The sequence below is a fragment of the Mus caroli genome, unplaced genomic scaffold (genome assembly GCF_978045245.1).
Source record: "Mus caroli unplaced genomic scaffold, Mus_caroli_1 scaffold_1, whole genome shotgun sequence".
Lineage (NCBI taxonomy): Eukaryota > Metazoa > Chordata > Mammalia > Rodentia > Muridae > Mus > Mus caroli.
In genome coordinates this window covers 152305858-152331729 of record NW_028227256.1, presented here as the reverse complement: position 1 = coordinate 152331729, position 25872 = coordinate 152305858, and the positions used below count along the sequence as shown (strand labels likewise).

The 25872-nt window shown below is 47.4% G+C and overlaps 1 protein-coding gene across 1 annotated transcript in view; it reads left to right on the top strand.

Moving 5' to 3' along the window:
• Positions 1-25872, top strand: part of Cacna1e (calcium voltage-gated channel subunit alpha1 E) — a 485686-nt gene that overhangs the window by 72817 nt on the left and 386997 nt on the right. Inside the window, exon 2 of the mRNA XM_085842043.1 lies at positions 13022-13472. Coding sequence (XP_085698169.1) covers positions 13036-13472 — 437 coding nt within the window. The 5' untranslated portion in view covers positions 13022-13035. The remainder of the gene's footprint in view (positions 1-13021; positions 13473-25872) is intronic.

The following is a 25872-nucleotide window of genomic DNA, read 5'->3' as shown; positions in this document are numbered from 1 at the left end:
CATGTCAGCTTTGACGTCATCCATCTTCTGCTACTTCTATCCCAGCCACACTGACATCAGACCTGTTCAGGATGTCTCGAGGCCTGTTCTCTCACTCTAGTGAGGCATTGCATGGCCTTTCTGCTCTCTTGGTGATCTCACACACATATTCCCCTCCTCCAAATATGTACCAATACTATCATGTCAATGAAGACAACCCCAGATACAGTATTCCAATTACAACCCACTCCAACTCCCACCCTCTCTGCCTTGCTGATTTGTATATAACATGGAGTTCTCAGCCTTATTGTCCTCTCCTCCAGGAAGTCGCCTCAACTCCCTGAAGTCCTGTAGGCACCTTATTCTTTTTTTCTCTCTGAAGCACTAATCATATTGTCATGTCAGACCCTGTTAACTGTTTTTGTTCTTAGCCCTGGTGCTAGAACAATACTCGTTATAAATGTGTCACATAAATAAATGACTGGCTGATTGAGCGAAGGCTTCCATTCATTTAGAAAAAGCTATTAGATTATTGTGAAGAGTAGCTAGCAAGGCTTGTAAAGCCTGCCTGGTGCTTGACTCAAAAGGAGCTAGTTTATAATTTATATGATAGGGGAGGGCTTCTCACAACAGAATGTCCTTGTTATCTATAATTCTATAGATTGAAGACACCCCAAGGATTTCTCTATAGGAAAAAAAACATGCTAAAATTTCTCAAAAGACATGTGGTAGGGAGTAGCAGCTCTTTTATAACATGTCTTTCTTACATGGGCTAGCAGAGGCTTCCTTCACGTCTCACCTCTTAGAATCACACTGCCTGGCTATCAAGAGTCCCTGGAATGCTGGCACCTTAGAGGGTGCCAATTTACTTAAGTAATTTTCACCTCACATCTAACGAGGAGCCTGGCCTTGAGGACTGAAGTTTGGTTGAACAACAGTAGACTGAGACATAGTCTCACGTCGCCCAAGCTAGTTTCAAACTCAACAGAGAGCCAAGAGTATCCTTGAATTCCTGATCTACCTGCCTCTACCTCACAAGTGCTGGGATTGTAGGAAATCTCCACCATGCCTGCCTTAGTTATATATTTCCAGCCAAGGAAATTTTTTTAACATAACTCATTATGTATTAATTTTTATAATTAAACAGGGCATTTCTTATATTCCAATTGGCAAATCAGAAAACAGTCCCACCCACCCCCCTCCCTGCAGGTTAGTTGTCCTAATTTGAGGATTGATACAACAGGGTATCATAATTATAGGATACTTTTGTAGAAGAATGTGATGAAGACAATGAGGATTTAGGAACAGTTAGAGGGTGGTGTAAAGACCCTGGCAGCTGGAGCTAGAGGTAGACGATGGTAAGATAGAATCCAGGGGCCTGGAGAGAAGATGGGGGTGTGTGTGTGGGGGGAGATATTAGGACTCATTTTGTCATTGGCTCCTAGTTTCACCCCAGAGAAGAGCTGTCACCTGAATCCCATCTGGAACTGACAGGATGACATGGGACAACCTGTTCCTCGTCTCCCACACCTGAGTGGGCATTCTCAGAGCTTCTTTTTGTGATTGCCCTATACAATCACCTATACAATCACCTATACAATCACCTATACATCAGCAAGACTCTCTGGTCCCGCCTGAGTGTTTTAGAACTAAAAAAAAAGTTCTCACTGCCAGTCTTAGTGCCCAGCATGGTGTGGTAGATTACAGCAGGGCATCCAGAGCCAGCCAGATCTGGATTGATGGCTGTGAGCGCTTATATTTGGAGAAATTGCTTCCCCCCTTTTAAAGTCTCAGTCTGTTCATTTGTAAAGCTGAGTTAATAATAGTAGCTTTCTCACAAGTTTTTCCCCTCCAATAATTAAATGAAAAAAATTAAAGAATCTACTGTTCAAGTCTCCTGAAAAGACACTGGGTATCATGAGGTCAAAACTCAGTAAATAGGAGCTACCTTTTAATGCTGATGATTATGGTGAGGGGGTTGTCTCTGCTTGATAAAAAGTCCTTTCTATAGAACCCAGCCGTAACACTCACTTTCCCACCTAAAACTTCCTGTTTGCCCAGGTGAACTTGATCCAATTTCAGATGAGTTAGTTGTCTATTAGTCCGAGGAGTGTTAGAGCTAGAATTCTAACTCCAATAATTTAATGTAAAAATGAATCCTCGAGGTTTATGTGTGGCCATTAACCACAGCTGATAATCCTAGATTAGTGTGTGTGTGTGTGTGTGTGAAAGCATTTGCTTCCTGGTGTGACCAAAAGAATGAAATGGTTTTGTAGGCCAAGAAACATTTAAAAGCTTAGATTTTGGAGGCCGGATATGGGATCTTCTTTGATGAATATGCTCTGGGGTGAAAGCAATGAAGAACCTATCTCAAATCGACTTTGAACTGCAAGCTGTATTGGCTTATATTCCTGGTGGTTTCCAGTAGGTGGTTTCCAGAGTAAATGCCCGTGGTTGGCTATCTGGCCATCCCCTGCCACTTAAACCTCCCCTCCTCTACAGACTGGTTTCATTCTCAGGTGGTGGTGGTGGCAGCAACCATTCTGGGAGATCGTTGTTCAGAGGGATTAAATCTTTATTTCAGTCTTCTCTTAAAAACTGCAAGAATTTTCTTGCAATCCCTGGTAAATACTATAGTGTATTTCATTGGTCTTTCAATAGGCACAAGCCCTTTTCTAATTAGTCTCTAGCAAAGCAACAGTCTCTCAAGTCCTGAATGTGCAGTATTACAGTAGTTGGCAGCCTCCTTTATAACTTCTATGTGCTGGTCTCCTGAGAAAGTGGCTGGCCTAAGGTTGGGTTCTGAGATAGGGTAGTCATCTAGTACTGAGATGGAAGACCTGCTATGCTAACAGGTAGAGTGAAGCTCAACATCTGGAAGAGATGGCCTCCTTCTCAGCGGTTTACATCTGGCTGACATGCAAAGCACTGGAGGGCTGTGGATCTTGAATGCTTGAATGGCTTGGACTTGTTTTTCTAAGTAGTGCTATACACCATCTCTCCCCGCGTGAGTTCTGTTGACTGCACTAGTCAGTATTGCGTTCCTATAACAAAACGTCCGAGGTAATCAACCTGGAGAGAGGAAAGGTTTGCTTTGGCTCATGGTTTTGAATGGTTCAGTCCACACATGCTTGGCCATGCTGCTTCTAGGCTGGTGGAGAGGCAGCATATCACAGCAGGACCACATTTGTGGAGGAAGCTTCTCATTTTCTGTGAGGGAAGGGGTTCTCAAAATTCCCTTCCTCCAACTAGGCTCCACCTCTTAAGGATTCTGACACCACACCTGGAATGGAATTGAGAGGGATACTTTATTACACAGCCTTTGGAGGACATTTTAGAACCTCAGCAAGAGAGAGAACTCCTGCACGAATGCCTTTGGAAGTCCATGTCTGTGATCTGATCCTGTTAGGGAGATTGGAGCTGCCCGCAGCTTTACTTTAGAAAGTGGTTCACTTCTTTCTAAAAAGGAAAATCTCCCCTAAGAAACCATCTCTCATGGCCATGATCTGTGTGGGTGGGAGGGATGCTATCAAGGCGCTACATGGAGGCCCTAGAGTTTCTGGGACTAAACCTGGAGGAAAGAAGCTGCTGGATTGGCAGACAGTGAGTCCTCTTGTCTGAGCCCGAGGTTGCTGTGGATTTGCACCATCCCTCACCCCTTTCCTCTCCTCAGGATTTTCTTTTGTATTTACCACAGGTCTCCAAGTGCTGGATGCTGGTGACATGGTAATGAACCAAGCAGCTATGGTCTTTACTTTCCTATAGCTCAAGAGCTAGTGTGAGGGGTATCAGAGGGCCTATAGTGAGACATCAATGATGTGAACAACCGACTGTGTAACTGATCAGGACCTACCAATGTTCTATATTTCAGAAGGCTCATTTTCCAAAATTTAGGATCTTCTGGGGTATCAGTTGATTATTAAAGGATTACGTTTCTCTTTTTTCCCCTTTCATGCTTATAAGAATATACTTAATAAATATACATTGTGATATGACCTTTTTCGGCAATTGATTTCGTGTTGGGAATTTGTAATCTAAAAATCTAAAATCCAAAATACTAGGAAAATCCACAGAACTTTCAGCACTGACATGATGTGACAGGTGGGAAATTTTACATCATGAAGCACTGTTTTGTGCACACATTTGTTTAAACGTGTTATAGAAAGTTTGCCTTTAGCTCAGGGATGCAGGTATCCATGAAACAAATGGAATGTTGTGCTTAGACAAAGTTTTGGGTCCTGTATCCAAGATGCATCAGTGTGTACATGCAGAGGCTAGTGCCTAATGTGAGCCAGGTGGCCTTGTAAAACTGGAAGAGTCAAGCCCCTGATGTTCACAGTCATTTAGGGACCCTGCTCTTGTCATTCAGTGCCCTCTGCCAGCATGTAGGCCAGGGCTGAGCCTATCTTAAAAGGCTGGACAGTAAATATCATAGGTCATGAGACCCTGGTGCAGCCACTCACTGCCTCTCAGAATGGAAGATGCTGCCATGGGCCATGCACAAGCAAATGAGCAAAGCTGTATCCCGGGAAGTCCCTGAGATGCTCCTCTGAGATGTTCCTACTCCAAGCAGTTGAGTTAAGAGATACTCAGCCTAAGATTTCCTCTGTCCAGGAAGACTTATATTTATATTTGCTTTCATGACCACATCATGGTGAAGCTAGCACTGGCCACAGTGGCTCAGACCTGTACCTGAATCCCAGCTAAGACAGAAGAATCACTTTATCAGTCTGGGATACATAGCAACACCCTACTTATAAAATATTAATAGAGTGACATTGAGCTTGCAAGTGTCTATTCATATTTCCCTCCTTCTTCCTTGGCCCACAGTAGGTCACATTTCTGTTCTTCTGCATCAGAGCAGAGTCAGGTGACCGAGTGCTGGCTGACAGGGTACAGAAGATGTGACACTCACCCCCACCCTTGCACGTAACTTTTCAAAGCATTTCTCAGGTGATTTTTTTTTTCTGTTATCCAGAGAGGTAACCGGAGGGATAAAACAAAACCAAAACACCTCTAATGGAGGACTCTGGACCCCCAGGCTCAGGTGTTAGCAGGAGTGGTCAATTATTTTGTCAACAAAGATTTATAGAAATACAGCTTTGCTCATTTGCTTGTGCATGGCCCATGGCAGCATCTTCCATTCTGAGAGGCAGTGAGTGGCTGCACTAGGGTCTCATGGCCTATGATATTTACTGTCCAGCCTTTTAAGATAGGCTCAGCCCTGGCCTACATGCTGGCAGAGGGCACTGAATGACAAAAGTGGGGTTCCTGAATGACTGTGAACATCAGGGCCTTGACTCTTCCAGTCTTGCAAGGCCACCTGGATTACATTGTCTTTTTGCACAAGTCTAGCATAATAAAAAGATATGTAATATTGATTAGACTTTGTGTGTGTGTGTGTGTGTGTGTGTATGTATGTATGTATGTTTATATTGCTGTGTGGAAGTACAATGTTTGTCTATGTGTGTGAAGGCCAGAGGACACCTTTGAGTGCCATTCTTCAGTAAGCTTTTACTTTCTGTGATAGGGTCTCTCATTGAAGTGCAGGTTCTATCATTATGTTCTTGAAGCAGGTGAGAACATGGTCTTAGAGCAGTAGATGGCCAGAGGTTGCCTGACTACCAAATGACAGAACTGTAGTCAAGACCAGAGTTTTGGACAGCAGACCATAGACTCCTCCTACTTGTCCATAGAGACTCAGGAAGACTTAGAGAACACTCCAGATTTGAAGCAGAGTGTTTTCCTTGGATGTTGGTTTATATTCAAAATGCACCAGCCTGTCAAATTGCTGTTGGACATTAGCCCATCCTTGAAACAGTCACCATAACAACATGGACAGATGGAGGGGAATGTGTATTGGAAAAAAGCTGATTCTGGTCCAGGGGAGGAGGGAGCTTTGCAGAGAGTTGGGGGTGGGTCAAGGACTCCCCTCTGGGTGTGTTTTAGTAGGTTGATTTCACAGGACCCCTGGGAATGGTTTAGTGGCATAATGTCTTGTTTGGACTCTTAATGCTCCAGTTCACTCAGGGGAACACCTCTTACTAACTTAAGCTAACCTCTCAGGACGGCATGATGCTCTTAATATAATGTGTTTCTAGGGGAAAGGAATGGCTTTTGAAAACAGAGGACTTGGGTGAGGAGGTGCTCACCCAAGGTGAGCCCAGAATTCTGCACAGAATGAGGGCTTAGGTTAGGATCCCCAGAATATACACAAAACTGGGTATCAGAGCTTGCCATCTTCTCACTCCTATCAGAGATGGGAGTGAGGTAGAGACATGAGACTAGCTAGAAACCCGTGGGCCAGCCAGGCTAGCATATGTAGCAGTGAATACCAAGAAAACCTATCCCTAACAAGATGGACGATACAGACAAAAGGAGCTTGTCCTCTGGTGTCCACATGCATGCTGTGGCATCTGCCTGCACTCACACCCATGAACAGAGATTCAGGCACGTGAAGGAACATTCCCGTGGGTCCTAATTTTTAATAGTTGAGAGTTGGGTCCTCTTTGTCCTCTTCCTGCCATGTAGAGACAGATAGCACTGAGTCAAGGATAGTGCAGAGCCAGCCCGTGGATGCTTGTGGGCTCCCTGCTCACGCCTAGGAACCAGCAGCCTGATTTCTGTCCTCTGCCTCCCAGTGGTGGTACTTAGTGTCTATATAATGGCGATGTCTTCCTCATTGCTGATCTCAAAATTCTTAGGGTATTTGGATAATTTTCAGGAGAATGTAATTTCTAGGCTTCCTGGAATATCCATTTCTTACAAAGTAGTTGAAGGACACACATGCTCTGGGAGAGTCAGAAGGTGAGTGGTAGTGGATGGGCCTGGGATGGCCATGAGCCAAGGAGAGATAAATGGATGTCTTTAGCGTGGTGGGCTCACCTGCCTGAGAGGCACCAAATAAGCCAAGGGAATGCAAGGGCTATTGCTTCTGAGGCCATCACAGTTGCATCAGTACTAAGTAAACCTCTTGAGAGGAGAGAAGGAAAATGGTACAAAATAGACTATTCATTTGTAGATGACTATTTTGACTTTTATTCTGGAAAGGTGGGTGAGTGGGGGACAAGCAGGACTGTACTCGTTGGCATAATGTCTTTGTGATACAGGATTCTTAGATGGGGTAGGGGTAGGGGGCAGAGAGAAGAATATCCCCTATCTCATTACCAAAGCATGTCCTCACTAGCAGAGCAAAAGCCCATCTAGAGCTTCCGGGTCGCAAGAACCCTTCCTCCTAGAGATGCCTCAGAGTTAAATCAATCTTTGCCAGCTCGCCAAATGGTTCAGGAAAGACTAAGAAGAAAGGACAATGGGAAGCAAGACTTGAAGAGCAACAGGGGGCCTCAGAGCTGTCATTAACTCCTGGCCCAGCCAGTAGCTCAGAGCAGTCGTCTATCCTCTTTCTTTAGGGAGTTGGGGTGAGGGCCGCACAGAGCAACCTAGCTTCTCACGTGCTCTGCTCGCAGTGGCTTCTGTTCCCCAGGCTCCATTTATTCCATTATGGGCTCAGGTTGAATGACAATGATGGCGCCCAAAAGATACAGTGGGACTGCCAACGTATACAAAACTTTATGATTATAGTAGTGTGTGTGTAGACCACAAGTTGATGATGGATCTTTCCCTCAATTGCTTTCCACCCTTTATTTTTAAGATTTGTAGATATGTGTATGTGTCTGTATATGTGTTTGCCACATGTGTGTGTTTCTACAGAGAAAGAGTCAGGAAAGGCACCAGATCTCCTGGAACTGGAATTGTGGGTAGTTGTTAACTTCTGGACTAGGGTCCTGGGAACTGAACTCTGGGTCTCTGCAAGAGAGGCAAGCACTCTTAATTGCCAAGCCATCATGATATCCCTCCCCACTATCTTTTGAGACAGGATCTCTCTCTGAACTCAGAACTCACCAATTTGGCTAGACTGGCTAACCAGTTCCTGGGACTCTTCCATCTCTACTTCCCTGATGTTACAATTATAGGGGTACACATTGTGCCTGACTTTTTTCACCAAGGTGCTGGGATCCAAAGTTAGGTCCTCTTGCTTATTCAGCAAGTACTTTACCAACTTTTACCTTCAGCCCTCAAATAAAGTTTTATTGGTACATGGTTGTGCCTATTTATTTATTTACTTGTTGTGGGGTTGCCTTTGTGCTGTAACAGCAGAGTCTGAGGAGTCGAAGCAGAGACCGTATGGCCTGCAAACCCTCAAATGCTTTGTCAATCCCTGCTCTAGAAAGTCCGCCCTGACATTTAATTGTGAAGCAATACACATCATTTTCACGTTCGTTACTTTTCTGACTCTGTGATAGACCACCATGACCAAGGCAGTAAAATGAGGTGTGTATTTGCTATGGTTCTAGAGGGGGAAGAAGCCATGATGGTAGAGTGGATATAGAAGCTGTGTCTGGAAGTCAAAAGGAGTCTTACTAGGAAAACGAAGCCAGTCTTAGGGGTAGGCCCCATGTCCAGCAGTAGATGGCCAACAGAAAATGAACTCAACAGTATTGTTTGAGGTTCTTTGTCTTGTAATGTTAAGTCAGAGACTTTTCCCCTTGATCCTACAGGTCCATTGTGTATATATTATGGCCTCCAGTTTTATGGTTTTTTTTAAAAGATTTATTCATTTATTTTCGGTATGTGAGTACACTGTAGCTGTAAAGATGGTTGTGAGTCTTCATGTGATTGTTGGGGATTGAATTTTTAGGATTTCTGCTCACTCCGGTCAACCCTGCTTGCTCCAGTCAACTCTGCTCACTCAGTCCCTGCTTGCTCTGGCCTACAGATTTATTTATTATTATACATAAGTACACTGTAGCTGACTTTGGACACATCAGAAAAAGGTGTCAGATCTCATTACAGGTGGTTGTGAGCCACCATGTGGTTGCTGGGATTTGAACTCAGGACCTTCGGAAGAGCAGTCAGTGCTCTTACCTGCCGAGCCACCTCGCCAGCCCCCGTTTTATATTTTTATGGGATTCCTGTGTGTACAGACATGTGTGTCTCTACATCTATATACATTTCCTGTGCCTTTTCTTTGGCTCTAATTATTGCTCTTTTGGTCCTATTCCAAATGGTTTGTTTTCATTTTATCTCACTGTATTTTACTGTATTATTACCCCTTAGATGCCTATTTGTGAATTTGTATGTGAGATGATGTGGGAAGGAACTGAGAGGAGTGTGTGTGTGGGGGGGAAACCATAATCAAACAATAGTATATGAAAAAAAAGTCTATTTTCCGTAAAAGAAAAATAGTTTACATCTCAAACCACAAGCACGAAACAGTGGGGGCACTTTTGAAATGATGCATGCCTTTTCATGTCTGTCTCCAGTGATGTAAAATAAGGCCTTACCTCCTAAACCTCCCAAACAGAGCTGTTAACTTGGGGTCAAGTATTCAAATGTCTGAGACTCTGAGGACCATTTCTCAGTCAAACTTCTATTCACATAATTATATAGTCATAATTTCTATTCACAATCCACTGGACAGAACCATTAAATGGTCCTACTCAACCATTAGAAGTCAAGTGTGCTTCCTTCTCTGTTCTGGTGGGTCAGGGTTAACCAGAATATTGGGGAGACAGCTCTAAAGACCATCTAAGCATTTATTCCATGTTAAGCTCAGTACTAGGCACTGATTTAAACAGATAAACAAGACAGAATTCGTCTTCTCAGGAAATTCAAGGAAAGACAGTGTTTGGGGATGGGGGTGGGGAGGGCTAAGAATAGGGTAGAGTCCAATGCCCTTTCCTAGAAGATGCAGACTGTCTCTTATGAGTTGCTGCATGGGGAAGATGTTCTATGAGTGTGACAATAGCAAGACCAGGGCACTGGCCTGCTTGGCAGTGGTGGAGGTGACAGATTCCCATGATGAACGTTTATATCAATAATAGAAGGGTTGCTTAACAAGAATTCTTAAAGGAAAGATGAGATAATTTCATGTTTTGATATTTGTAAATTGATTCTGTTGAAGCCAGAGCTCTGTCGTGCATATTATTGCTGTTGTAATTCTGGCAAAGGCATGATTTAGATTGGCAAAGTGTCAGGGAAGGGGAAATCCAGGAAGGATGGGGGTGGGGATGGCTGGGAAACAGATATACAAAGCCAGACCCTGGCTTCTGGTTGCCCTGGGAGAGCTAGTGGCCTGGGAACCTTGTCTACAATGGGCTTAGAAGCGGGGAGGAGACTGTAGACCAGAGTCCAAGAATGCTTGGAATTGCTGGAGGTGCTAAAGTCTGGAGAGGGAGTGGGAGCTGTCAGGGGAGGGGTGCACGCATGTGTATGGTGGGGGAGAGACATTTAAACATTGTAGGAATAAAGGATAAATTTAAAACCCATCAAATGCAGAGACAGAATGACAGTGCGAGAGCATGAGTCACTCTTTCTGGGGACCCACCCAGCTGTTGGCAAGACTTGAAAAATATTTTCTCCTTCATTTCTCTTCCTCATTAAGCTTAGCCTGGACATTTTCCCTCCCCCTACCCCATTGGCTTGACTCAACCTTGCTGACCAGTGCTCAACTCAGCTCCCGGAAGGCTTGGGTATCATGTCTGGAAAGATGAGTCCAGGTGATGGAAAAGAAAGGCAGGGAAACTAGGCTTTTCCTTACAATAACTCTGTTAATTAGTGACGAGGATATAGGCGTGGCATCGCTGGATTCTGCTTCATGAAGCACAAGGAGTGTGATTAAAAAAAAAAAAAAAACATGGGAGCTCAGTCTTGAAATCTAAGTCTGATTTACTAGCAGTGTGGCCTGGGTGGGTCTCTTTAACTTTTGGACCTTATCCTTCTCATCTATAAAATAATATGGTTGAACATTAAAATTTATAACCATTCCATGTTCTTTGCTTTTCTGGTTTACGGTTTGGTTTGTGGCTCATAATAGGGAACGCAGAAGATAGCTAGGGGTCAGGTGTGTGCAGGGATCCAAATGGATGCTTCCCCAGTGTTCCCAGTGTGCTCCCTGTGTGGGATAGAGCCTCGTCCCACACCACAGAGTGCATGGTGGTTCTTAGCACCAAAGGACCACGTGCATACATCACTTGTGGAAGATCCCACCTAAAGGTAGACAGTCTTGGCAAGACTTGAAAAGTATTTTCTTCTTCATTTCCCCTCCTCATTAAGCTTAGCCTGGACATTTTCCCTCCCATGTGCTCTGTGTGCACAAAGGAACCTTGGCATTCAAATCATTCAAGTGGTGTGGGATGAGGCTCTATTCCACACTGGGAGCACACTGGGAACACCGGGGAAGCATCCTTTTTGATCCCTATACACCTAACGTAGTATCTTGAGGTGGAAAGCTGAGGTCCTCTGAAGTATAAAGGACTATTAGGACCCCAGGCTTATGGAAGACGTGTTTTCCACATTCTCTTAGTTAGGGTTTTACTGCTGTGAAGAGACACCATGACCAAGGCAACTCTTATAAGGACAACATTTAATTGGGGCTGGGTTACAGCTTCAGAAGTTTAGTCCATCATCCGTGGTGGGAAGCATGACATTGTGTGGGCAGACTTGGTGCTGGAGATGCCAAGAGTTCTGCATCTTGATCTGAAGGAAGCCAGGAAGAGACTGGCATCTGCAGGCAGCCAGAAGGAGGCTCTCTTCCTCAATGGGAGGAGTTTGGTCACAAGGAGCCCTCAAAGCCCACCCGCACAGTGACACACTTCCTCCAACAAGGCCACACCTACTCCAACAAAGCCATAGCTCCTTATAGTGCCACTTCTCGTGGGCCAAGCACATTCAAACCACCACACACATCCTCTGGGTCCCTTGAGTCCTCCTCTGTGCATATATGTTCTTCCTTTTACCTATGAATCTCCCCACCCTTATCTCCTGGCCCCCATCTCCTGGTCCTTACCCTAGAGAGATCTGTCCATGCTTAGCTTCAAGGTCCTGCCCTTCTATACAACTCTCCTGGTTACACTGGGTACATAATGTGGCCCTCCTCTGAGAACTTACAGACATCAGACTTACATCAGTCCCAGCCCATCATGCTGTGTGACAAGAGTCAGTGTTCCTCTGTGTCCCAACGGGTATGATATGGACCATGTCTGGCTCATTATGAGATGCTTGGTACCTGGTGGTTGGCATGTGGCAAGCACTCTTTCCAAAGTGTATCTGACTATATTCTCCTTGGCCTGGAATAGGAGAATCCAGCTTCAGGGAGTCATTAGAGCATCTGGATCTATAATGTTCTCTGTGTGTTGAGGTGGTTGTGTGTATCATAAGAAAGGAAGGAACCTAGACAAAAGACATGTCTACTTTGTGCTGGTCAGGGAGTCAGGTGGCCAAGAGGGCAGAGGAGCTGGGAAACTGGAATAGGTGTGATGAGGATTCTTTTCATTTAGCTACAGTGCTGCCCACCTGAGATGGCGGTGCCTCCTTATAGAAGCTACTGGAATGTCTGTCTCCTGTGTACATACTGATGGCCTCTTTTGAATGGTGGTGTGAAAGCCACATACATTTCGTAGAAAATGTACTTCATCTTTAGAATTTTGATCTTTCCAGGGCTCTTGGTATGTTCCTCTTATGGTTCTGGGCAGTGAGTGAGCCTCATTTCCCAGCCCCCAAATCATGTGGGAAACTTGTCTCACTGTACAGTGTACTGTGTTGTTAGGCCTCGATGTTCAGTGACTTAGACTTTAAATGCTAGTTTACTTTGCAATATTTTCACCTAACAATGGGTTTCTTGGGTGGTAGCCCAGTCGTCGTTAGAGGAGGAGTGTCTGTCATCACATCACCTCTGTCTTCTGCACTGGACTTGAATCTCATGGTAGGAGTGAATCTTCTTTGCGTAGACTCTGCAACTCTGTGAATCTGGTACCCAGGCTAGTTTAGAGTCAACACTACTGATTTTAGCATCTTTTACCAAGCTCGGCCTATGTGCCAGTTTCTTGGCCAGGCCTAGGAAGCGTTATTGAGCTTTGAGGGGCCGTGTCATTAATCTTTTTCTCTTCTCTATTTCCCCGTGCCCATGATCCTTCATTCCCTCCTCCTCCTCTTCCTCCTTCTCCTCCCCACCCTTTGTCTCTGCCCACTCTTTCCCTGGCAGAGCAATGTTCTGTGATGGTGCCCGAGATGCGTGGACTGAGCCCAGGCCGAAGGCTGCCCGAGCCCACCCTGTGCCCGGCTACAGGAGGGAGCCCTGAGCCCGGGGCTGCTGGCAGGCGCCGCCACGTCCTGGCTCTGCCTGATGAGGAGGCATGGCGGCCGCAGCAGTGCGCCCTGCTCGAGGCCGATGCCTCCGACGAGGTGGGCATGTTGCCTGCTTCCCCGCGCTCTGCGGTGGCCGGCTTCGACAACTTCTTCCCGGTGCAGGAAGGCGAGGGCCCGGGCTGGGAGGGCAGCACCACGCTGGATGCAGGCTCCAGCCCCTTCCTCCCTGTGAGCCCAGAGGTCATGAAGCGGAGGCGAGGGGGGCTCATCGAGCAGCGGGACATCATCAAGGCCCACGAGGCACACAAGATGCAGAGCACCCCGCAGGCCCGGCGCAAGGAGTGGGAGTGAGTATGGAGAGTGGGCGGGCCCTGGGGAAAGGGTGGTTCCAGAGGCCAGGGAGGAGTGGGAGAGTCATTTGTGTCTATATCCACTACCCTTCCCGACGAGGTCGCTGTGGTCAGCCAGGCAGTGGTCCTTCTGCTCATCTTGTAGATCACTCTGAACCTCAATGAGCTCTGTCAATCAAGCTTGGGTTTCCACTGCCCAACTCACCTGTTTAACCAAGCTCTTAGGGAGAAGGAACTGGGTCTATCCCTGCAAGCCATGGAGGACGGATGCCAACTTGAACCATCTGTGGCATGTTCTCTTCAGGAATTACAGCTGCCCTGCCCTTGGATAATCGTATTTGGGGCAAGACTCTCCTCCGAGGGGAGGGCAGAAAGAGAATCACCAAGCTGTCTGGCCACGCAAGAGCTTTCTTCTTTCTCTTTTCATGTTGGACAGAAGTTCTAACTTAGGCTGGCCTGGAGGCATGCTGCTGCAGACTTCAGTTTAGGTTTTATTTTGTTTTGTGTTTACTATTTCCAGTGCCCTGGTTTTATAACCCAAATAAGGACTTTAAATCAGTTTATTCTGCATGTTGGCATGCCCCATGGTCTTTACTCTTTTCTTCCTGCCTGAGAGGGTAGAAGTACTAGCTGTCAAGTAACTAGAATGTGTTTTTAGTGGCAGGGTTTAAATTTATTTGCTTGATTATCGTGGATGAGCTAGGTGTGTGCCTGCACGTGTGTGCATGTGTGTGCGAGTGTGCATGTACATGCACTTGTGTGCAAGCAGGTGTGTGTGTGTGCAAGAGGGTGTGGGTATGTATAAGCACATACAGGTACGTGTGTGTGTGTGTGTGTGTGTGTGTAGCTGCTTGGTTGCACTAATATTTATTAGCTTTGTAGACCAGGCTGGCCTCGAACTCAGAAATCCACCTGCCTCTGCCTCCCGAGTGCGCCACGACGCCCGGCAAACGTCTTATTACATTGTACTTCCACATTCATTATCACACTCTTGGGGGGAGCATTTCGTTCTCAAACCCCACCATCTCCTTCAGCCCACCAGAGCTCATGCCTGGAGCTGCCTTCCTTCTTCACTGGGAAAACAGCAGTCACCAGAGGGGTATGTGTGACTCCCTTCTACCGCTCACCTCTGCATCTGCCCCAGAACCAGCCTTTTCCTTCTGTTACTGGGGCCTGACTGTGGCACCTGTGACCTGTTGGGTACTGTGACACCTGTGACCTGTTGGGTACTGTGGCACCTATGACCTGTTGGGGACTGTGGCACCTATGACCTGTTGGGGACTGTGGCACCTATGACCTGTTGGGGACTGTGGCACCTATGACCTGTTGGGTACTGTGGTACCTGTGACCTGTTGGGTATTGTGGCACCTATGACCTGTTGGGGACTGTGGCACCTATGACCTGTTGGGGACTGTGGCACCTATGACCTGTTGGGGACTGTGGCACCTATGACCTGTTGGGGACTGTGGCACCTATGACCTGTTGGGGACTATGGCCAGAGATGTTGAAGCCACTTCCTTTTTCACACTAACACCTGGCCCTTGCAAGTCCCCCTTGGCTCTCCTTTAAAAAATGTATCTGCTCACCTTTATCTGCTCTGCCATGAGCTCCTGGCTCCAAGACACATTTTATTTCTGTTCAAGGACAGGTATATGTGTTTGTGTGTATGTGTGTTTTTATGTGTGCATGTGTGTGTTTGTGTGTATATATGTGTGTTTATGTGTGCATGTGTGTGTTTGTGTGTCTCTGTGTGTGTATGTACTTGTGTATGTGTATACATATGTACGTGTTTGTGTGTGTGTGTCTCTGTATGTGTATGTACTTGTGTATGTGTATACATATGTACGTGTTTGTGTGTGTATGTGTTTTTATGTGTGCATGTGTGTGTTTGTGTGTATATATGTGTGTTTATATGTGCATGTGTGTGTTTGTGTGTCTCTGTGTGTGTATGTACTTGTGTATGTGTATACATATGTACGTGTTTGTGTGTGTATGTGTGTCTCCATGTGTGTGTGTGTGTGTGTATATACTTGTGTATGTGTATACATATGTACGTGTTTGTGTGTGCATGTGTGTGTTTGTGTGTCTCTGTGTGTGTATGTACTTGTGTATGTGTATACATATGTACGTGTTTGTGTGTGTATGTGTGTATGCATAACCTCCGCTGTTGTAAATTTAATATGAAATGTATCACAATTACAACTTTTTCATCAGTGAAATAATAAGGTTGCTGATAACAAAATAAATATAAGTAAATAAGTAAATAAAGGGACGCTCGTGGTCGTTACTAGGTACCTGGCACTCTTCTTCTGCATGTGAGTTTATTTACTCTTGTGTCGGTTGGACAAACCTGCCCTTGCTATTCTGTCATCTTGTGCCATTGTGATAAAACCCCTGAGAGACATCACCTTACAGGATGAAGCTCAGGATTTTAATTTACCTTAGGTTTCAGAGGTTTTAGTCTGTGGTCTCTTGGTCTAGTTGCTTCTAGGCCTGCTGTGGGCCTACGCGTCCTGGTGAAGGCTCATGGCAGAGTCAATCACTCCCTGGTGGTCAAGAAGCAAAGAGAAAAAGTTCATGTTTGTGACACAGGCCCCTCTCCACAAAACAATCACGATACGAATCTAGGAATGGACTGGTTCGTTGTGAGATCAGAGCTGTCAAGATCCAGTGTCCACCTAAAGCCTTGCCTCTGAACACTGCTACACTTGGGACCAAGCCCTCAATGTGAGAACCTTTGCGGGTGGGGCACAGAAAGTCAGAAGAACTGTTATTTCTGCTTTTAGAGTTGGGGCACAAGGCATGCAAGTACTTTGTTTAAAGGGCCTTGGCCTGGCCACCTCTTAGCCAGCCTTCCTAGTCCCATTCCTAGTTGCTGGAACTTTCTCCCTCTGCGCTAGCTAAGCATCCCCTACCCTCTCTCTTTAGATTTAAAAAAGGAGTTGGGAAGACAGGCATGGAGTTTCTGTGAGAGTCTGCAGCCATGTGTTAGAGCAGCCCTCAGCTCAGAACCCTATGGTGACTTCCTGTCTCACATACAACAGTCCTTTCTGTGACTTGTGGGGACCTGCATAATCTCTTTCCTGCTTGCAGCCCTTGCTCCCTGTCTTCCACAGAGGAGACATGGCTCTAACCCTCTGTCCCAGTCACCCTGCCCTCTGCGATAGCTACTTCCGGTCCTTGATATTCCTCCAAGGTGGCATATCCCTCTCACCTTTGCCCCAGTGGCCCTTTCACGGATAGTGCCCTCTTCCCCGTACCTTCACCTTCCCTCACTGGTTGGAGGGACTGATGGACAGCTCTCTCTCTACGAAACAGTATCCGCTCCATCATCACTGACGCCTATGCGGCTGTATTTGTCATTTTTAGCTCTTGCTTCCTCAACACGCAGACTTGTATACATTTTGTGCTGGATGGAGTGTAAGCAGAGACTTTGCCTTAGCTCTAGGTTTGAGAACAGTGTCTGCTGTATGGCTGAGCAGGAGCCAGCCATGCGGTGTGATTGTGTGGGTTGTCGACTCCATCTGAACAATCAGCTGAGGAAACGAGGAGTCTTCTTGCCTGCCCTCTTCAGGGCTTCTAGAACCCTGCGTCTCCTGCCTTCTGTTCTGTACACAGCATCCCGCAGGTTCTTTCCCAGGCAGGGATTTGCTGCAGGAAGTCAGCTCCTCTGCCAGTTTCCGGCCCCTCCCTCAGCTCTGCTTCTCCTGGGGCCTTCTCCATCATCATCCAAACAGCTGACAGCCCACCTACCACACACCTGCATACAGACAGACAGACAGACAGACAGACAGACAGGCAGGTGCGCCTGCACGCGTGCGCGCGCGCGCGCACACACACACACACACACACACACACACACAGAGCATTACAAATTCCTCCTCTTTGGCACCACGTCAGGACTCTGGTGATGCAGGAAGCAGACTAAGAAACCAACCTGGGAGTTTCCCTCTGTATTACTGCCTACAGTGGGGTGAGCCAAATGCTGGTAAGGGAAGGGCCGAGTGAGGAGGAGGATTCTCCGAGTGCCAGGCTGTTTCCTCCAAAAGCTCTCCAGGCGTGTTAGAAAGACAGGAGCTTCATCTGCTTCCTCAGGAAATGGGTTACCACGTAAAGAATGCCATTTCCTGGAAGAACCTGTTAAGAGATTTCTTCAAGCTTGCTGTGTGGGTTAGCAAGAGCTTGGGTTAAGACTTCTTATCGAGTAAGGTTTGTAATTTTACCAAGTAGCACAAGAGCAGGTCTTTACTAATGAAATTCTTTAATATAATTCCCCAGCTTACACAATGTCTTCACATATACCATTCATGTGATCTTCACAATGAACCTATAGAATAACTGTTATGATTCCTAATTTACTGCAGAGAAAAATGAGCCCCAAAGCAAGAGATAGTGCCAGGTCAGGAGCCCACCTTAACAATGACTGCTGATTGAGCCCTGCCTATGCGCTAGGTGCCTTGCTTGTGTTATTTATACTAATGGAAATAATAGGTACCATTATAAAGAACAGAAACATTTCACACGGGACTATTATTACATATAGGCTTGGGAGAAAGGAAATTATGTGTAACTCTAACGTCTGCGTAGGCTGGCATGGCTTTCTCTATGAAGAGGGAAGCGGCATGTCCGCCACCACAGTGCTTATCACCGGTATTGTAATTGCCTGTTTACCTGTCTGTTTCCCACTCTGGGCTGTGCACAGAGACGTCTGTCTGCTCTCCACTGTGTCTCTATTGCCCGGCACCGCCTCTCCATTGCTCGGTGCTGTGTCCCCATTGCTTGGCACAGTACCTGGCACATGACAGACACAGAATAGATGAAAAGAGAAAATAGAGAGCAATGTCGATTTGTATACTGGGTAACAAAGGCTTGACGAGGCCAAGCGGCTGGCTCTGTGTGACAGAGCCGGGGGTCCACGTCGTGTCCCCTGACTGCACAGCTGGTGCTTGCTCCACTAAGGTGTTTTCTCTGCCCCAGTGTCCCCCGCAGTGACCATCACAACGCTGGGTGGATGGCAACCTTATTACAAGGTTGCTTATAGACGTTACTGTTACTTGGGCAGACTGTAAGCCCTGGTGGGATTTAATGCTTACCTCGCAGTCCTGTTGTAAATCTGAGACACTTTTGTTAGACCACATAGAGCAATGTTAATAAGACCCAGGATCGTTCTGGGCTTCCTCTGTGCCTACAGTCTTCATGGGTGGCATCAACTAGGACTCTATATTTACTCAACTCCTGTGTGTGTGTCCCCGTGTGTGTGTGTGTGTGTGTCCTGATCCATCCCTCTCCAGCTTACTCCCTTGAGACAGGATATTTCACTGAGTTTGGAACTAGGATGGTGGCCAGGAAGCCCTAGTGATCTTCCTGTTCACACACCCTTGCCCCCCCTTCTCACACAGCTCGTGGGTTACAGGCATTGTGTGCAGCCACGCCCAGGGTTTTTTTGTTTGTTTTGTTGATGTTACCATAAGTGGGGATTTGAACCTAGGTCCTCAAGCTCCTGTAGCAAGTGCTTTTACTTGCTGAGCCACATCCCCAGTCCCCAAACCTTTGATTCTTGTAGCAAAATATTTGGTTGGTATCTCTGCACTCTTGTCCAGTGTTTAAGATATAACACTGTAGGAACAAAACTCCTCACCCCCTTCTGACACGGTTTCACCCCATCATTAGTCCTGGCTCAGGATACAGTGCCATATACCCAGTTGCCAAAACCAAATGCTAGATATCACTCATTCCTCCTTTCTCTCTCTTCTCCCTACTTCCTTCCGGCCAGTTAGCAAGCCCTGTGGACACCATCTCTCAGACATACCCCAAGGGCAAAGCTTTTTCCGCCCTCACTGCTGCAAACCATGGCCAGGCCACTGTCACGTACACTATCACAGTAGTGCTCTAATTGGCCTCTCCCCTTGAGTCTTGGTTTCCCGAAAGCAGTGAGTGTATCCATCACAGCGACAGGGCCATTTAGAGTTGATACAGCTCTTCATTACATCAGAGGACAACGTGTCCCCCACCTGCTCTGTGCCGTCAGTCTCTCTCAATCTCCATAGAGAGCGACCTGCTTTCCCTTAGCACTGGTCTGCTTTCACACTCAGCAAAGTCTATTTATGTTCCTTCCCTGGATTTACTCTTTGTCTAGAATGTTTTTTTTACCCTTTAGATCAACTGTATAACCATAACTCCTGTCATTTAGACCTTTGATGCCTCCCCAAAAAGGTTGCCCTCATCATACAGTCTACAAGAGGCCCCTGGCCATTGTGTCCTGTCACCACTGGCAGCTGCCTGCCTCCTTTGATGAGTGTCAGAGCCACGGGGAGAGGCTGTTACTCCCTGGTCACCACCAGGGTCAAAAACAACACCTGCATTTGGTGTGATTGCAAAGGGAAGAATTCTCCATGAAGTGTTGGTGTGGTGAAAAATTATGACCTAGGTTCTCGCCAGGCTTTTCTGCCGTATTGTCAGGACTAGTCCAGGAAGCTCAGGATAATGGGGACTCTAGCTGTAGAGCAGGCTAGCCCTGTGGAACTCATGGGCTGTAAAGCAAGGCACGCATAGTGCGAGTTGTCCAGGGACGCTCTTCCTTCCTGCCTCTGGCTGATCTTGGCAGACTGTGTCTTGTTTGATGTTCTATTCCAAGCTTCATTCTCCTCCTTTGCTGGATTGCAGATGAGTGCAGGGGTGTGTTTAAACAGCCATGGAGGGAGGGAACCTATATGTAACAATTGCTTGGCTCTTTCCCCGAGGTGCCATGTTCCTCACCCCCAGGGCCCATTACTTACCATTACCATCTGCCTGGGGCTTCTGAGGGAGGTGAAGCAGAGGCTGGCTCCGCTAGGGTTGGGGATCTGCGGCAGACACAGTGGATCTCAGCAGCATGTGGGTGGGTAGGTGTGGAAACACACAGTTTCTGGCACAAGACGGCAGTGAGTACGTATGAACATTTAGCATCAACATCATCCTGACCAGACAGGTGAAGAAGATGGGGAGTGGGGATGCTAGGAGGCTGGTGCTTTGCAGGAACCATCCCTCCACGTGCAGGATCATGTGGTGAGCAATGCACCACTCCTGAATCCCCACTCTTGTCTCATCTACATCTGCTCTGCTGTACTGGTGTGTGTGTGCGCGCGCGCGCGCGCGCGCGCGCAGTGTTCCAATGAGGATGGGACAGCCAGACTGGGAGGAAGGACAATTGGAGGTTCAAATAGCAATCATTTACATTGTACTCAACAGTACAACAAATTCTGTAGGAGGCAGATATCTCTGCCTTAGGGCGTTCTGGCTGAATTTTAAAGGCTATTAAGCCATGTTCCCTCTGGCCCTCTTGAGAAGCGGCGGACCCCACACAGATCTAGAGGCACGTGCTGCCACCTGCTGGCAAAGTTGGGCACAACTTGGCTTAGTGCTTTGAATAATAGTGTCCGTGGAAATCATTGCAGGAGAAAAATTTATTTAGTTGACTAAAAATTCTTTTGTTTAATGATCTGATATTTTAGCTCCATTTCAAATTGTGTCCTTTTGGAGGCTAGGCAGTCTGAAGGTCATGTTAGTCCTTACCAACCCTATTGCTACCTTCAGCTTCGTTCTATCATTTGTACGACAGCCGGCCCTGAAGCTCCTGAATTTCCAGTCCAGTAAGGTCCGACTCCCCTAGCTCAGAGATTACGTATTTTGGACTCTTAGAGTTGCAGTATAACATGCCTGCAGAACAGGACACATGCCTTCAACACGTCAGCACTGTTATCCTCAGATAGCAACACATTTGAGAGCCAGCAGCTAAGAGACCTGCAGCATACGTCCTGCTTCCTTGGGGTTCTGAGCAGAACAGGAAGTCACAGAGAAGCCAGGGCAGCAGCCTCCCCACCCCCACCTCCCCACTCCCAGAAACAACACAATCTGACAAGTCCTAGGGATTTGCTTTGATCTGGGCCCCTTGGGAATGGAAAGTTGGTATAGTGCAGTCCCCAGGACCCGAGTTAGATCCCTGCACTCAGACAATGCCACCCATGTGTGCCTAGGACCTTAGAGCTGGGCAGGCAGAAACAGGCAGATATCCAAGGCTCACTCAACAGCCGGCTTAACTTTGGGTTTTGTGAGAGACCTTACTTTAAATATAAGGAAGGGAAGCATACATACTAACCTCTGATCTCCATATGGAAACACATGTATGTGCATCCATGCATCTGTGCACTAACACATGAACATTCACACACACACACACATGCACGCACACACATACACACGCACACACAGGCCCTTTGGGCAGCTTCAGCACCTACCCTTCGATTTCTTTACTTGTTCTGGAAAGCTTCAAAACAAGGGTCCAGCTGTACAACAGGTCTTCAGTGACTTGTTTTTTTCTTAGTGTTTCTACCTTTATATCTTCCACAGTTCTAGAAACTTGCCCTCTGGGGCAGAGAGAGAAAAAGAACTGGATGTTGCCTGAAGCAATGCAGCTTTGACTCACAGCTGTGGATCTGTCCTTAGATCCCCCACTTGGGGCTAAGGAGGGCTCCTGCTTTGCTAGAAGTACGAGGAACACATGCTTCAGGAACAGTGGCTGACAGACAGTGTCAGCATTCAGGAAGCTGAGGTGGAAGACCTTGGGTTTGAGACCAGTCTGGCCTACATCTTATAAACACAGAGGGGGAAGGGGAAGGGGAGTGGGGAGGGGAGATGTAAAGGGAGAGGGAGAGAAGGAGAGGGAGAAGGGGAGGGGAGGGGAAGAGGGAGGGAGAGAGGGAGAGGGAGAGAGGGAGAGAGAGGGAGGAGGGAGGGAGGGAGGGAGAGGGGAAGGGGAGGGGGAGAGGGAGGGAAAGGGGGAGAGGGAGAGAGAGAGGGAGAGAGGGAGAGGGAGAAGAAACACTCCCCACCTCCCGCCTCAAAGCAGTCGGAAGCTCAAGGCTGTAGGAAGCTAGCCTTCCTGCTTCCCCTGAAGCCATCAGCTGCTCTGGGGGGGTGGGGGTGGAGGTGGGGGTGCATAGGTGTCTCTACCTTTTCTTGAACACTATGCCAGCACTAGATCTGTTGCACAGTCATCTTTATGGGGGGAAAAAAAAGAGTATTGAAAACCACATCATGCTAGTAGTAAAAAAGGGAAAGTAACTCTATGCTGCCCTCCAGTGGTTTTATCTGTTCATTGCAGTCATAGTCTGGGAAGCTGCACATTGTTACAGAGAACTAGCGCATCCTAGAGGCCATTCATCGAATGATAGGCCAGGAAGCAGAAACTAAAACCTTGGCAGAGAGGGTGAGCAGGGCCAGAGGTATTGGTCTCATCCCAGGGCATTCCCGCCACCCTAGCCTGCACTGGCTTTTCATCCTGCTTCTGAAAGAGCCCACCGGAGTACCTTGGCTGCACGTGAGTCAAGGCAAAGATGAAGGACATCTTCCCTTGGATGTGATAGGATGCCCGGAGATAGAGTAGAAACAGTGCTGAGGAGGTGAACATAATCGAGGGAATCTGTGGTGGGCATCAGAGCTGAAAACATCGTTGAAAACAGATGCTTATGTAACAGGGTCGATGCCCACGCAGTCCCAGCACCTAGGTGCATGAGACCGTTGATACCACCGTCTCATAGCTTCATCTGAGAAGCTGAGATGCAGCCACGTGCCAGCTTCCTGACTTGGAGCCCTTTCCTCCCCTCTCAACACTGCACATCCCTCTGCTGGCCATTCCTAGCCCTTGCTCTCTTTTATCTGCCCCCACCCCTGCCCACCACTTTTCTCTTGTCCTGAAGTGACGAATGTGGGTGGAGTTTGCCTCCTTCCTCCCCTCCCCCTCTTGTCCAGAGCCCCTTGCTTGCAGACCCTTTGCAGCGATGCCCACATACCACCACCCAGCTTCATCATGTTCGCCCTGTGCCCTAAGACATGGCCTCATTACCTGCGGGTGTTAGTGGCAGAAGCCCCCATCCTCCCCAGACTTAGAGCAGGGGTTCTGTGTTTAGAGCAGGTCAGAGCTGTGGCTAGTTAACGAAAGAAAGCATACATGGGACAGGGGAGTGTGTCGCTGACGTAATGAGTGCTGGGTCCACTCCAGCTTTGTGCCGTTGCCCTTGATCTCATCCTTCCCAGGGTACCATCTACACAACACTTATCCTTCCCTGTCTCCAGTGACTAAGCTGCCTAGAGCTTGTTCCTTCTCCCCGTTTCCTTCACCCCCGTATGTCTTCTCTGTCACGGAAGTGAAATCAAACTATGCTTGGAAGTTTACAATTTGCTTTTTCTTTTTTTAAATTTACTTAAAAATATTAGTATAAGATGGTCCCCTTTCTCTGGCTGTTTCTAGAAAGATGGTTCTTAGCGTCTCTATAAGGTAATACGTATAACTGCTGTGATCTCAAGTTCAGTGATGGGGGGATCTGCCAAGGAAAACCCGTGGCACAGTGTTGCTATGCCTGCACTTCCATTTCTGCAGGCTGAGTCTGTGGGAGCTGCCTGTGGAAGGGCCTTTCCCCGAATTGTGCCCTCACTCCCCCACCTCCTGGCTGCTGCTGCTTCCTAGCGCCCCTCCCCTGCATCTCAGCCTCACATTGAAATGTGAACTTTTGCTGTCCGTGTTATCTCTCAGGTCCCACAGGAAAGGCGGAATGAATTAATAATACACCAGCAGGAAACAGAGAGATGGAGCTATTAGTTGTCAGTCAGTGTTCCTAAACTCTCAGGGCCACTAATTAGCTCACTGGCAGAGTCGGTTTCATCCCCAGCCAGGGCTGTGCTTTTGGGCATGCCTGGAGCTCAGCTTGTGGTATCCGGCACAGAGGGGCAGCCCTGGGACTCCTAGATGGATGGGACGTGTTTGCTGAATTTAAAAGTGTCCATAGGGAACCTTGGTGCCTACTAGGGATGGAAGGATGATCTGGGGTGGGGGCAGGGTGGGAACGGTGGTATCTGGGCGGAGTTGAGTGGTGTGTATGCTGTTCTTGGGCTCTGGTAGCTGGCTTGTGGTTCTGGTTCCTGCCACAGGTGAGTTCCTCTTGCCAAGCTGTGTTGTGCATAGCTGTCTGAAAGCAACATACTGCTTTCTAACTACCGATTCTCCGAATAGGAGAGTCTTTACGCGTAGACTTTCAGAGGGGGAACATGGCAGTGCCAGGCTTATAAAAAGGGATCTTAAATTGTTTAAGAAGTTGTACAGATTTGGCCTTTACCCTCCTCTGTGCTCTGGCGTGCAAATTAGAGGCATCCCTCATTCCTCTGCAGCTAGGGCCATTGCTTAAGAGCACATGGGATAGTTATCTGTTCTTCAGTCCTGCCTATGTTCCTTACAAGTTGGGCAGCTTGGTGTCTTTGTTTGTTACACAGAATTAAGAATCATTTACTACGGAGGTACACTCTAATCTGGTGACATCCACCTTTGTCAAGTGACAGGTAGCCTCCAGATAAAGTCTGGTTGGGATTCTCGAAGCTTCGTTGGTCTCTCTCTCTCTCTCTCTCTCTCTCTCTCTCTCTCTCTCTCTCTCTCTCTCTGAGAGCCCGAGTCTCTTGTAGCCCAGGCTTGTCTCAGACTTGCTATGTAGCTGAGGATACCCTTGAACTACCAATTCTTTTGTCTCCACCTCCCTGCGAGGTGGAGTTACAGGCACACACCATCTGGTCTCTGTGCTCTGTGCTAGAGCTCAAAATCAGGGCTTTGTGCATATTAGGCAAGCACTACCAACTGAGGTGCACCCCACCACACCTTTCTGTTACTAAGTCCCCCCTTCCCCTTCCTGCCTTATATGCATCCACTTTGGGGGTTGTATGACCAAAGAGCCATTCACTTCTCTTCCCATGTGGAGCTTCTGACCTCTCTGCTGGCCCTGGATTAGCCAAGGATGGGCTCTGTCAGGCACCTCCTCGATTCTTCTGTGCAGAGGGCACTTGGCCTCACTTTTTTCCTACTTTGCTCCTGGCCTGGTGCCATGCTACTCCAGCGAGGGGAGTCTGCTTGCTGCAGACTGGCTTCAGGAGAACAAAGTGAGGCGGGGCCAATGTTCAGTTTTACTGGAGTAACTTTTGGGGTCAAATTTGGGGTAACAGAAAGGGGAGGAGAGGCTGGGATCAAACAATCAGCAAAGCTGGGCTGTGGCACTCAGGTGTCTTCATGGGTAAGAGGAAGGTTTTGGAACTTCTGTGTGGTCTTTCTGAGTTGTTCCAAGTTGTCCCGAGAACAAAGAAACTAACTAGGCTTCTAGACCCTAATATAGACTCCTCCAGAAGGTGCCATGACTTTGCTGGCACCTAGAGAGGATACATTACCTGTAGGTTGTATGCTAACATCCCCAGAAGCTGGTGGGGGTCAAGAATACCCCAGCCTAGAGGGGAGATAGTGGTACATCCCAGCACCCACTTAGGAGATGTTGGCTTGTAGGTCCTGAGCCTGGAAGTGAGGTGGGTGGAGCCTCACCTCTGTTCAGTG